This window comes from Monodon monoceros, unplaced genomic scaffold (genome assembly GCF_005190385.1).
Source record: "Monodon monoceros isolate NGI ecotype Baffin Bay Population unplaced genomic scaffold, NGI_Narwhal_1 Super_Scaffold_1, whole genome shotgun sequence".
Lineage (NCBI taxonomy): Eukaryota > Metazoa > Chordata > Mammalia > Artiodactyla > Monodontidae > Monodon > Monodon monoceros.
The window spans coordinates 63,008,679-63,023,188 of record NW_021703765.1 but is presented as its reverse complement, the minus strand read 5'-3'; the positions used below and the strand labels follow the sequence as shown (position 1 = coordinate 63,023,188).

The 14,510-nt window shown below is 44.7% G+C and overlaps 1 protein-coding gene across 1 annotated transcript in view; it reads left to right on the top strand.

Moving 5' to 3' along the window:
- Nucleotides 1-14,510, top strand: part of SLC5A1 (solute carrier family 5 member 1) — a 51,999-nt gene that overhangs the window by 23,935 nt on the left and 13,554 nt on the right. Inside the window, exons 6-10 of the mRNA XM_029233496.1 lie at nt 7,299-7,404; nt 8,489-8,569; nt 10,238-10,458; nt 10,704-10,839; nt 12,242-12,349. Of these exons, the coding sequence (XP_029089329.1) occupies nt 7,299-7,404; nt 8,489-8,569; nt 10,238-10,458; nt 10,704-10,839; nt 12,242-12,349 (652 nt within the window). The remainder of the gene's footprint in view (nt 1-7,298; nt 7,405-8,488; nt 8,570-10,237; nt 10,459-10,703; nt 10,840-12,241; nt 12,350-14,510) is intronic.

Sequence of the window (14,510 nt, the reverse complement as noted above, 5' to 3'; positions counted from 1 at the left end):
AACAGAAACTCTGGGGATGGAGATTCTTGCTCAGGAGTAGAACCCAGACTGCTGGCTCCAGCTCACTGTCCTTTTCACTGCACAAGCCTTCTTATATTCATTCAGAATCAGTTCCCTGGGCCTTTAGTTGCTAACCCTCCAGGGGATTTTTGCTCTCTCTGAACCCAGCCACTGGGGTGGACCCCCTTCCATTTAGCCTGCCTCCCTGCCAACCTGGAGCTGCAGGCCCCAATATACAGAGCTGAGATTTCTCAGGGATTGGCTGGCCATTGCGGTGTGTTTGAAAGCTGTGCAGAGCTCTTGGCTGACCCACTGGAGCAAGGCTTGAATTCCTTCTTTACTTCTCTTTTCCTTTCTTGAAAATGTTCAAGTCAACTCCTTTTGATGGTAAAACAAAACAAAGCGAAAGACCCAGGAAATCATCGAAGTTCTGAGATATATTCCCCCTGACAGCCCAAAAGATGGCAGGAAGAAAAAAGTCCGCTTATAGGTCTTGCCTGGAATTTTTTTTTAACCCCTAAGGAGATTGTCAGTCTGATAAAGGTTAAAGCAACAGTGGGAAAAAAAATTTTTAAAGAAGGAAAATGTGAATAAAGAATAACAGAAAGAAAATAGGACCTTGGTAAGAAAACTATCTAGGAGAATAATTGGAGGAAGCATGGGGTTGTGGAGGAGCTGGGCTTCTGCTCTACTGCTCACCAGCAGTGACCTGGGGCCAGTAGCATATTGCTTTACTTCTCTGGAGCTTAGCTTCTTTGTGAGTAGGATGGGGATAAAAATTCTGCCTTGCTTACCTCCCTGGGTGGTAGTGAGGATCAAATGGATTTTCTTGAAAACATGAAGCGTTTTTGGGATGTAAGTTATGATGATGATGAACATGAGAACCATCGACGCTCCCCGTAAGAAGCTCCCTGGATTGCTTCAGCACCCTAACCTAGCTAGAGAAGAAGGCTATATATTCTGGATACTAGGCCCTTATCAGATATATGATTTGCAAATATTTTCTCCATTCTTTAGGTTGTCTTTTCACTTTCTTGGTAGTGCCCTTTGATGAATAAAAGTTTTAAATCTTGATAGAGTCTAGTTTATCTGTTTTTTCCTTTTGTTGTTCATGCTTTTGGTGTCATTTCTAAGAATCCATTGCCAAATCCAAGGGCAGAGAGAGAAATGGCATTTTCTGTGCTCACATAGGAAGTGGTTCCAGCTTTCCCCCTTAGCCAGCAGTTACAAAGTACTCACTGCTCTATCAGAGGGGTTATCTCATTGACTATCGTCAATTTTCCTCTTTTTTCTTGTTCTTCCTCATCTAGCACTAAAGGTGAGATTGGACCAATCTCAGCACTTGTAAAAGATCTGCCCTGGCTGAAATCTGAGTCAGTTGGATCTGAACTGAGCCTTCTCTTCTAGTTAGGTAGGGTAATGAAAAAATAGCAGCTCGTGCTTTTATTGCCCTGATTATTTAAAAGTGAGAAAACAACAATATTAGATAACATTTTCAATTTTTTTAATTTTGGAAAATTTCAAACGTACACAAGCAGAGATAGAATAGTATAATGAGTACTAATGGACCAAATTCTCATCACTTGGCTTTCACAATGAACAATATTTTGCCATTCTTGGTTCATCTCTCCCCTTCCACCTTTTTTCTCCAACAGTATTTTAAGTCAGATCCCAGACATCATGTCATTTCACTGTAAATTCTTCGGAATGCACCTTTAACTTTTAAAGAACTTAACCATTGTGCTATTATCATGCTTAACAAAATTTATAGTAATTTCTTAATTTAAGTAGTTTAATACCTGGTCCATATCCAGATTTTCCTGATTATCTGAAAAATGTCTTCTTACAGTTGATTTGTTTGAATCAGGATTCAAATGAAATCTACACATTGCATTTGACTATTGCTTCTTTAGAGGAAATGTATATATATATCTTCAGCCTACCACAATAATTTTTCACTTTTATGTTATTAATTTCTACATGCATACACTTTTTTTTTTTGACTGGGTTGTCTTTTTTGATGTTGAGTTGAAAGTGTTCTTTATATATTCTGAATACTAGACCCTTATCTGATACATGATTTGCAAATATTCTCCCATTCTGTAGGTTGTCTTTTCACTTTCTTTTGTGTCCTTTGATGCACAAAAGTTTTAAATCTTGATGAAGTCTGATTTATCTGTTTTTTCTTTTGTTGCTCATGCTTTTGGTGTCATTCCTAAGAATCCATTGCCAAATCCAAGATCATGAAGATTGAATGCTAGGTTTGTTCCTAAGAGTTTTATAGTCTTAGCTCTTACATTCAGATATTTGATCCATTTTGAGTGATTTTTGTATATGATGTGAAGTAAAGTCCAGTTCTCCCAGAACCATTTGTTGAAGAGACTTTCATGTCCCCACTGAATGGTCTCAGTGGGAACATGTGCTCCGGGATTGGGCTTTGTCTTGGAGTTGGGACTGACACCCAGCCTTACTGCTCCCTCCCTGCCCAGCTTCCTGACATAAGGTGCTACTGCCCTTGACTGGTGCCTGTGCGCTTTCCCTGCCTATGTGGTGATTCCACCTCCTTCACTTTCTCCTCCTTTCCTTCAGGGTAGTTTTTAATTACAAGATGAAAACCCTGGGCATTTCAGTCTTATTTCCTTGGAGACTGGTGTGCATAGCCTGGACTGGGAGTTGCTGGGAGGGGTAGAGAAATCGGGCTTCCTGAGGGAGGGAAGGTCAGGTGCAAGAGGAGAAAAGGAATGTAAGTGGGAGGGTGGGGAGGTGACCCTGGCACTAGTGGAGGTTGGTGAGGAAACTGCTCCTTGGTTCAGCTTGTGAGATAGCACCTGTCTACTAAGCATGTAGAGGAGGGCACTGGGATTCCCTTTCTTGGAAGCACGCCTTCTCCAAGTCCACAGTTCAGGTCAGTGAAAGTCTGTTGGCTGAGCTTTGCCCTTGGAGCTGATGTAGCAGTAGTCATAAAAATAATCTTACTGCTCAACGTCTTTGCCTGCCTTCCCAATTACCTCACCTATTGTTCAGGTTACTGATTAAACCTCCCTGGACTTGGGAACCCCCAGGTACCTGAGGGGCAGCCTCCCTCAGCTCAGACCCTGATGGAGTCCATCCCCCAGCAGATGGCTTTTTCTGAATTTTACTTTTGAACAGTACTTAGTATGGTCTGCCCCCTTTCTGTGTGATTTCTGCGGTTCCTTACTGGAGGCCTTGCCCAATGTCCTACCAGCTCCACCTGCTGCCCAGAGCCAGCAATCCCTTGAATAATGCACACGAAGGATGATAGCTGCCTTTTATTTGGTGCCAATAGCTTTACTTAGTCTCCAGTAGGGGCTTAACTTATTCCACCTCCAGTCCTCATAAGAGTTCTGTGCAGGTGGGGATTTTTATTTAATTTTCCACTTGATGGAGGAGAAAACTGAGTCTCAGAGAAGTTAAGTAATTTGTCCCAAATCACATAGCTAGTGTATTGCAAAGCCAGGACTGGAGTCTGGGTCTCTCTAGTCCCAGTGTCTGTGTTCTCACAATTCTGCTCTGTGCTTGGATGGGATGAAGGCATAGGATAACAGGATAGATCATCTAGTTCTATGATCTATGCTCTCATTTTACAGAGAAGAGAAGGGGCTTTGTGGGGTCAAACAGTAGCAGAACTAGATTGAGAAGCAGAGTCCCTGATACTGAATCGAAAGCTTTTGACATTATGTCCCCCGGCCTTCTAAGTCCAGTACAAACAAGTCAAAATTCAAGACCTTGGGGAAAATTTAAATAGCCAGTTAAGTGACCTTCCAATTTAAATGAGTTTCTGAGAGTAGGATTTGAGAGGACTGTAAAGGGAGAACATCAGCTGCACACCGGGTGTATAAGGGATCTGCAGGTGGGGCATCTAGGCAGTGGGGAAGGACAGGGAAGGGTCAGACAGGCAAGACTTTGTAAATTTGGCTGACTTCAGGTTCACCATGGGTCACAGAGCATGAAATCTTTAAAAGGATTACACTGATATTGACTGTACTTGCTAGGAGCTCACATTAAGATACACGAGTTCAGGGCTTATGAACAAAGGGAAAGAATTGTTAGTTAACAAAGTAAGGTAATCAAGTATTTACATTGCACACAAATAGAGATTAATCACTATTGTTGTGTGTGTGTGTAGGCATGGGTAAGAAGAGAGGAGTGGCCTTGTGATATCCATGTCCAGACAGGGAACAATCAGGGACCTACCAGGAAGGCTTTGGGAGGATGCAGGGATCCAGTGGGCATGTAATTGATAGGAGAGAAAAAGTGAAATGCATTTCAGGTGGAGAGTCCCAGATGTGGCCCAGGCCATTGAACAGGGGTGGTGTGGAGTCTTGACTATGGTTGCCATCTTGTGGCTATGTCCTTTTGGTTTCTGAGACCCAGACTTGATTATTCCACCCAGACTTGATTATTCCTCCATGTAATCCTGAATTTTATAGGCTCCTTCCCGCCCACCCACTCCACCCCAGCACCCTGCCTTACCAAGTTCAGAGAAGCATTCTGTTCTGTAAAATTTCCTGGCATTATCTGTCTTATTCAAATGTGCACAATCACTTGAGGTAAAGCCTCAGATTTTATGAATTACATGTGATGACCAAAATGTCCCTATTTATATTTCCTGGGGCTATTATCACAGATCACAACTGTAATAAACTTTTATAGCAACTATGCTATCTGTTTTGGATCCTTGGGTGAAAATAAGAGCTTTGGAGCTTGCTTAAGTTTTGAATGCTTATCACCTGGTTCATTCACTCACAAATGGAAAGAGAAATTTGAGTAATGGGGCTCTCCATCTCAAACCTCGTTGCCAGGCAAGATCTACTGGGTGCTCAGATACAACTAGGACTAGAATGGGCAGCAAATGAACACGTGTAAAATCCTGGGATTTCAAACATCAGAGCTGAGACTAAACAAACTACCCAAGGCTTATGGTCAGAGACTGTTACTCTAAGAGGTTTTCCGACTGGAGCTGTATTTATTGTCCCCTGTGAGTTCCATGGAGCTTGTTCAGCCAGACTTTCAAAGTGGTGGGCTAAATCCAACTTCCTGTTTCTGTAAATAAAGTTTTATTGGAACACAGTCATGCCCATTAATTGATGTATCATCTACGGCTGCTTTCAAGCTTCAACGGCAGGCAGTCTTGAGCAGGTTGGAAAGAAACTGTATGGCCTGCAAAGCCTAAAGCATGTATGAAGTGAGCCTTTACAGAAAAAGTTTGCTGACCCCTGGTCTAGAGGACCATAATTGTTTAGTTCACTTCAAGTTAGTTTTGCTTAGCAGCACTGGGGAAATTTGCTTGTTCCCTTATTCCCTCCCTCCCTCCCTTCTTTCCTTCCTTCTTTCCTTTTTTTCTTCTTTATTAAGAGGTAAGAGTAGTTTAGAGAAGGAGCAATCTGAGATGAGCTGTGAAATAAATGATCTCATAGGATTAGAGGAGAGTTCTTTTATATCAAAGCTGGTGGTATATTCCCTATCCAGTCCCTGATTTTTATAAATAAAAAAGTAATGAAATGCTTCAAACATACAGTAAAGTACTATACTAATACCACCACCAGGATTCTGTAGATCTAAACAGCTTATCACTTTTTAAAAAAAGAAATAAAACATAACAGATAAGGCTTATCTATACCCTTTTGACCCTATTTCCTTCCTTCTTAAAAGGTAAACACTATCTTGAACCTGGTATGTATTCTTCTGGTCTATTTTTTAATATTTTTACTACATAATGTGTGTATAGCCATATATCCATCCAGCCAAGTAGAAGGTTCTTTATGGAGCTAAATGAGGCAGGGAGAAAAAGAACTGCATCAAGAACTGGTGAATTGGGGGGTGAAGAGGGAGCAATTCTCCCTAAATTTACATGAGATAATCTAGATAAAACCACCTATCAACAAGCCTGCCACACAAGAGGTTCGTGGTGATGCTGTGGTTGTGTCTGAGTCAAGATGGATCCCATCTGTGCAGAGGAGATAAAATTATGATGTTGCTAACATCTCTTTCCACTCCAGGGTGAGGCGGGGTTTCCCTCTCATGGACTCCAGCACTCAAACTTGCTTTTGGGAATAGATCAGATAAACCTTTTAAACTGAGGTGTAAATGAAGGATAATAGCTTAGAGCAGCAGTCTACAAAGTGGGTTGGGAGGAACCTCAAGGTGTTAATAGTTGTTCCTTGGCAAACAGAGTTCCATAGTTATATAAGTTTGTGAAGGGTCATTTACTATGTTTTCCTCCTGGGGATTCACAGTATATTAGAGGCTCAGAGAAGTTGTGTGGTAAAGAAACTGCTTTAACTTTATTTAATCCAGTATTTCACAGACCTCTTTGACTATGGAATTCTTTTTTTTTATCATGTAATATCTATTATCATCTTGAATAAATCTTGTTGGGAAATTTAGGAATAGAGCATGACTCTTAGGTGTTCATATCATTTTTTTAAAAATTAATTAATTAATTTATTCTTGGCTGTGTTGGGTCTTTGTTGCTGCGCACGGGCTTTCTCTAGTTGCGGTTTGCGGGGGCCACTCTTCGTTGTGGTGCGCAGGCTTCTCATAGCAGTGGCTTCTCTTGTTGCGGAGCGCGGGCTCTAGGTGCGCGGGCTTCAGTATTTGTGGCACATGGGCTCTAGAGCGCAGGCTCAGTAGTTGTAGTGCACGGGCTTAGTTGCTCTGCAGCATGTGGGATCTTCCTGGACCAGGGCTCGAACTTGTGTCCCATGCATTGGCAGGCAGATTCTTAACCACTGTGCCACCAGGAAAGTCCTCCTTTTGTTTTTATTTTTATTTTATTGAGGTAAGAACACTTAGCTTGCCCTCTAGCCACTTGACAGGTTTTGAGTGTATAATACATATTGTTGACTAGGTACGATGTTGTATGGCAGATCTTTAGAGCTTATTCATCTTACTTAACTGAAGCATTATACCTGTTGATTAATAACTCCCCCTTCCTCCAGCCCCTGGTAACAGCCATTCCAGTCTCAGATTTTATGAGTTTGACTATTTTAGAAACCTTGTATACATGGAATTGTACACTACTTGTCTTTCATATTCTCAACTGGGGATAAAAATATGAACCTCTAATTGTGGGAGTTCAGCCAAAGGGCAAAGGGGTGTGGGCCAACGTGGGGCCTCGGAAATCACAGGCATCGGCACTACTTGGGAGTCGGCTTCTGCTAACCCCTCCAAGTTCTCCTCCCTTGTCCCTGCCGCTGACGTGCCTCAGCCAGGCCCTGTGCACCCTGCAGCCAGTGGCCCCTCTCTCCCCAACCCCACCTCTTCTCTCCTTCCAGGCAGACATCTTCTCTGGGGCCATATTCATCAACCTGGCCTTGGGCCTGAATCTGTACCTGGCCATCTTTATCTTACTGGTAATCACTGCCCTTTACACAATCACAGGTAAGTCCCCTCGAATGACTCAGCCCAAGCCCAGCTTGGGGTTAGGCACTTGTGAAGACGTGGCTTCTCCTCTCAAGGAAGAGATCCACCCAGGAAACAGTTCAAGGAAACAGTTGTAGGTGGCCCCAGAAAAATCCAGTGCTGGTGGGAACAGTCAGGACAGCTTCTTACAGGAGGTGGGACAGGGTTTGGCTTTGCAGGTTGTGGAGAGAACTTGGCTGAGTCGGGAGAAGCAGGGAGGGAGTGCCAGGCTCGGGGAGAGGTGGGAGCAAGGGAATGGAGTCAGGAATGGGAGTGGCAGTGCCGGGGCAGGGTGAGCAAGCAGATGAGTTCAGCTGGAGGAGGGACATCAATGGGAGGTAGCTGAGCGTGGGGGGTGTAGAGGATGCTAAGACCTGATAGTTCAAGTGGGGTCACAGTGTGGGGGCCTTAGAAGCCAGACAGAGGCCTTGGATTTGATGTGACAGGGACTGGGAGGCACTGTAGGGAGGAAGGGAGGGAGTGACACACAGAGACCTTAGAGGAAGGCTCCAGAGGCGACTGGAGAAGCCGGCGGCACTAGTCACCATGGGGCACCTTTGCAGAGGTTGCTCTGCCCAGTTAGGGGAGCCAGGGCCAGCGATGGAGCTTGCTGCCCAGCTGGAGCCCCATGGCGCTGGGGATAAGAAGTTACTCAGATGGCCTGAGAGAAGAGAGAGTGGACTGATTTGGTTATGTCCCCAGACATCTTGTTGAGATGTCAGCTCTTTGCTCTTCCCTGCCTTTGTTTGCGCAGATGCTTCTCACCATAGCCATTTCCTGGCTTAAAGTGGTCACATCAAGCTCTCCGTCCTCAAATAGGGAGAAACATCCTCTCTCCAAGGCCTTTCCAGCATTTCTGTGAAAAGTGGAGATACTGGAACATGCTGGGTGGCAGACCTCTGTAACAGGAAAAGGGAGGGAAGGAAAGGAAGGCAGACTGAGGGGTGCAGAAGGTGTGCAGAGGGAGAGGAGTGCGGGTGGGGGTGAGGGTGGGGAAAAGAGGTGGGCTGACAGGTTGCCCTCCTACCTGAGGTTAGATGCCTTGTCTCCTTTGCTTGCTCAGGGGGCCTGGCGGCTGTGATTTACACGGACACCTTGCAGACGGTGATCATGCTGGTGGGGTCTTTTATCCTGACTGGGTTTGGTAAGTGGGGCTGGGGCAGGCTGAGGAGGTGGGGGGGCAGAGTTAGAGGCCCAGGGAGAAAAAACGAGTCCAGCCTCCCTGTCTGCTGCTGTCCTAGACAGTGAGCTTGGTATGCTCTGCTCTCCCCAGGGGAGTAGACTGGCCTAGATTGGCAGTCACTGTGGGTGTGCAAGGGACACCTTTCCTAGCCCTGGAGGTTTCAGGCTGGGCCCGGCCCAGACAATACCTGGATTCCTTGCTGCCCTCTCTAGACAGTCTGGGCCAGTGGGCCCCAGTGTGGGCCGCTGATGTCACGAGAGGTCTTCTCTCCACAGAGAAACTGGACTAAAAAAGGATAAGGCTAAATATCTATTAGGCTAAATATATTTAAATGTTGCATCTTAAATCTCAGATTATGTCATCTACATTTTGATGTTAAATGTCTTTTATGAATTGACCATTTTCTTATTTATTTCCTGATTTGGTAAAATTTAAAAGATCAGCCACAAAGTAAGTCAGAAAGAGAAAAACAAATACTGTATGCTAACACATATATATGGAATAAAAAAAAAATGGCTCTGATGAACCTAGGGGCAGGACAGGAATAAAGACACCGATTTAGAGAATGAACTTGAGAAGACTGTGGGGGTGGGGGTAGGGGAAGCTGGTACGAAGTGAGAGAGTGGCATGGACATATATACACTACCAAATGTAAAATAGATGGCTAGTGGGAAGCAGCTGCATAGCACAGGGAGATCAGCTGGGTGCTTTGTGACCACCTAGAGGGGTGAGATGGAGAGGGTGGGAGGGAGGCTCAAGAGGGAGGGGATATGGGGATATATGTATACATATAGCTGATTCACTTTGTTATATGCAGAAACTAACAAAACATTGTAAAGCAATTATACTCCAAAAAAGATGTTAAAAAAAAAAATCAGCCACTCTGTAATCCCCGTCCTCTCGGTTTTGAAATTTTATTTGTTTATGAAATCCTAAGGACAAGACTGGAAACCCTACAAATAGAGGTACTTGTTATGGGAGGACATAAAATGCCATTTTATTTTTAAGGGGGCCTATGCTCTCTGTGTGTCCTCTGAAGCTTCTTATCCTCTCTCTATGCTATGTTTTCCAAGACCTTCCATTTGATTTTCCCCGGTGGTCCTCAGGGGTCTGGAGCAGGGGAAAGGAATGCCTTATTCTGCAGCACAGGGTCTGGAATGCCTTATTCCCACAGCCAAGAGGTGGCAGGGCTCCAGGCTTCCTCACCCATTCTCTCCCATCCCACCACACTGCTGGGACTGGGGGCCTAGCCTGTGTCTGTGTCCAGAATCCCAAAGGCCACTGCTGATAGCAGGGGGTGAGGGGAAAAACAGAGTCTTTGAATCCGGTTCAAAAGCAAGGTCTTTTTTTTAATAATTCAAATACTTTCCCTTTGTAAAGAAGTTTATGGTTGGAGTACTTTCACAGGTTGTTGCTTTGGACCCTCACAGTAGCCCCCTGAGGGGGCTGGGCAGGGTTAATAATCCCATTCTATGGATGAGAAAGCTGAAGCCCAGAATGGGACAATGACTTGCCCAAGACCCCACAGTGAGGGCTCTGGCTGTGGGTTTCTCAGGCATCCACAGGAAGAAACTGCTATGAAGAGTTGAGAGTCTCATAATGTTGACTTATGTTACCACTGTTTTCCAGCTTTTCACGAAGTGGGAGGGTATGATGCCTTCATGACGAAATACATGAATGCCATTCCAACTGTGGTTTCTGATGGAAACACCACCATCAGGAAAGAATGCTACACCCCAAGGGCTGACTCCTTCCACATCTTCCGAGATCCTCTCAAGGGAGACCTGCCATGGCCTGGGCTCATCTTTGGGTTGTCCATCCTCGCCCTGTGGTACTGGTGCACAGATCAGGTACCCATGCTGGATGTGTGGGGAGGAGAGGGTCTTCCCTAGGGTGCTACAGAGACTCCTGTCTGCCTGTGGCTTGTGGGGCTGGGAAAGGTAGGGCAGGGCTCATGTGGTCTGAGGGCTGCTGAGCCTCGGTGACATCGGAGTGCCAGGCCAAAGACCCGGGATGGTGGGGGAAGCTGGGGTGGTTAGAGCCTGTTGCGGGGTCTCTTGCCTACACCCCTCCCTCACTGGGCTTTCCCTGGCAGGTCATTGTGCAGCGGTGCCTCTCGGCCAAAAACATGTCACACGTGAAGGCTGGCTGCATCATGTGTGGGTACCTGAAGCTGCTGCCCATGTTCCTCATGGTGATGCCAGGGATGATCAGCCGCATCCTATACACAGGTGATGCCTTCTGCTGGACTTGCTGGCCTCTCTCTTCCATTTTCCTGGCTCCAAGTCACTTCTAAAGTCCTGTAGATCCCTGTTTCTTTTTTTCTGCCCTCTTCTTTTCTTGCCATGATTACGAAGCATTATTGTATCCCCCTGCCCCAGACAGCGAGCAACTTGAGGCCACAGAATGTGTGGAGTTGTGTTCCCTGGTTCTTTACATTGGCAATTATTTTTCCCCTTTTGCAAATTCTCTAAAGTCATGACATGCCTCCAACTATAGCTTCTTCTAGCTAATATTTACTTATTTTTTGCTCTGTCTTCTCCCCAACCCCCAGGCTATAGTAGTGTGTATGATGCCCTTAATGTCAAAGGACCGCAGCCAGTCTCTAACTGCCTGCTGCCCTGTTTCCTGGACCATTTCTGTGAAGGGGCCCCGAGCCCTGCACTTTGCTATCCAGGGTGTTAGATTCTTCCCTGGCCTGTTTGTGGCCTCTCCTACACTTCCGTTTGCTTGTGTTTTTTGGTCAGCCATCATAGGTCCAAACTGTTTGCTGGAATATAAAATAATGGCAAAAAGAGAGCACCACAGAGTGAAAGTTTGATAAGCACCTTCCAAAATGAAGACAAGACAGTCTGGGGGCACTTGTTGCCGTTGGCTACATGCTCCTAATAGTGCTTTCACCCTCCTATACTGGCTCACCTGTCATGAGAAAAATATATCTAACTGAAGATTTTAAAGTATAATGGATATAACACACAGACAAATATTTGAGGTGGTGCTGTGATGATTCGGTACTATATGGGGCAGCACTAAATGACCTACCTGTAGTAGGTACCTAATAAATGCGTGTAGATCTGAATTCTATAGAAGTTTTTAGAACTTCCTCCATGTCTCTAGATCATGTCCCCTTCCCCTCCCAGGTTACTGCCTCTCTATTTCTAGCCCAGATTTTCCACATCTGGGAAGTTCTACCCCACATTCCTCCCACTGGGGAATTCCCTTAGTTGTCTAGATGTTCAACCCTACTTGCAAGAGCTGTTGAAAACAAACCTCAAAATTAGGAACTGCAAGTCACTGTGATCTTCAGGAGAAACAAGAACACAGTCAATGCTGAGCAGAGTAGCTAGCTAAAGTCTGAGGACCATGCCCTCTCCTTTCCTACGTAAGCATTTCTTTGCTTCTCCCTCATCTGCCTAGGAACTGTCTTTCCTCCCCAGGCAGAGCTTGGGAATGGTCAGGGCCAGCAGGGCAGGGGGATGGCGTGGAAGGGCTTAGTGGGAGCTGTGCTCTTTGTGGAACCATTTCAGGGCCATGGGCAGGAACGTCCTATTTGAAGCCCTGTCTTAAGAAGGTGAATCTTGGAAATAGCTCCCGGATGTCTGCTTGCTGACATGACTTTTCATCTCTCCTCAGAAAAAATTGCCTGCACTGTCCCCTCGGAGTGTGAGAAATATTGCGGCACCAAGGTTGGCTGTACCAACATGGCCTACCCGACCTTGGTGGTGGAGCTCATGCCCAATGGTGAGAGTTGTCCCTGCTGGCAGGGTCTTTCTTGGGAGGCTGATTGGGCTTGGGCTCTATCTACGTAGTGGTCTGTGGGCCTTCTGGGGCAAAGCCGTTTCTGAGCCTGGGGTGCTAGTAGGGAAAGCCTCATTCCGGGCGTCCTCAGTTTTTGAGCAGGTCTTGCCTTAGTAGGGAGGAGACATCTGGCTTGGTTGGGCTCCATGAGTCCTGGCACTTGTCCATCAGTCAGGCATGGAAAGGAGATAATCTGAAAACATGTTAGGGAAAAACACGACTTTTTCATGCTCACCTAGAAAGTCTTTCGATGCTCTCCAACAGACATTAACATGAGGCTTGAACTAAATGGAGTTTTACCTGGAGAATGAATTGACTTCCAAGCTGTTCCAAAGAAAAACATGGAGAGAAAGGCAAAGAGCAATTTTAGCTCTAGAATGAGGAAGTTCAAGGCAGTAGGTAGATTGGATACAAGGGGGTTTCTCATTATACAGAAGGTGGTGTCCTAAGAAAGTGAATACTTAGAGTCCAGAATAGTTAGTTTTGGGATAGACCTGTATGGTTACTGTTCATCTTCATGTTGAAGAAAAATCTAATTCTGGCTTAAGGGATGGAAATCTCATTAGGTTAGGGGTCCCAGGAGACAAAAAATTCAAAGGTATTGATCAGGAAAATTTAGAATAAACATAAAATTTTATTACTGAAAGGAAACATGGAGATCATCTAGTCAAACCTGTTCATTTTACAGTTGGGGAAATTGAGGCCTACAGAGAGAAAGTGACTTTTCCAAGGCCACACAGTAACTCAGCGTCTGGCATGGTTAACTCAGCTGAAGACTAGAATTTAGGAATTTGGATTTTTTTTTTTAAACCACAGACTGGATAGATGACCTTGGGCAAACGCTTTGCATTCAACTTCTGTAAAAATGGGAGTAATAGTTAACTATTCCACTGAGCTGGGTTGCTTATTAATTAAGGTTGCAATTAACAAGAATCATGGCTCTTTTAGAGTTCTGGCTGGGATTCTGGCCTCTGTGGCGTGTTTATGCTATTTCCTTAGACTGGCAGATCCTGGGTGAGGACTGTAGCTCTGAATACTGTGCTAGAGTGGATTGTGCATGACAGAAAGCTGTGTGGCACATAGGACACCAAAATGCTGCTTTTGCATGTACCATTGTCGTTCCTCACTTTTGGCTGGAATCTGGCTTCTGTAAACAGCAGATTCCCCAATGACCTCTCCATGCTAGATCAAACAGATATTTTCCATTGGTCCCTCAGTAGCATTCAGCATTATTGATCACTCATCTTTTTTGAGTTATTCCCTTCTCTTGGATTCCATAACACTATCCTCTTCTGTTTGTCTTCCCCCCCCGCCCCCCGCCCCCATCCTTTCCAGCTGTTCCTTTTTGTCTCATTTACAGATTCAGCCTCCTTCGCTCAGCTAGTAAATATTCCCCCACCAATCCATCACCAAATTCTGTCCATTTTACCTCCTAAGTATCTCTTATATTCATCTACCTCCTTCTCTTGTTATCTCCATCACTCTACTCTGGTATACCGTTACTTGTTGCCTGGACTGCTCTAAAATTATGTTAAACAAATATTTGTTGTGTGAATAAATGAACGTGAGTCTGAGAATAGTATCATACAGAGGGAAGAAAACTCTATCCCAGCTGAGCAATTAACTGGTAAAGTAACTCCGAGCAAATGGCAGAACTAAGACTTGAAGCCCTACCTACTAACTCCTTGAAATGGATCTTTGTTTTATTAATTGAAAAATGAGACAGTTGGATGAGATGGTCTTTATAACTCCTACTATAGCTCCAATAGTCTGTAGTCTACATGATAGACACTCAAGTGGGACCATTAAAAAAAATGTCCCAACAAATGACAAAATAATCAGAATAGGCAACCTTTATTTTTCTTCTTGTGAGGCTGTAGATGAAAACACAGCTATTTATTTACAGATACAATACCTAGAAGGTGACAGAACAATGTTCCAAAAAGATCTCAAGAAGCAGGAATGTTGACTCAAAGCTAACCAGCTGAAGTTTAGTAGAGATATATGTCAAGTTCTATTATACAGGGATAGTACAAGAAACTGAAGATGTTTAGCTTGGAGAAGAGAGAGTTCAAGAGAATATGAGTTGTCTTTGAATATGTGA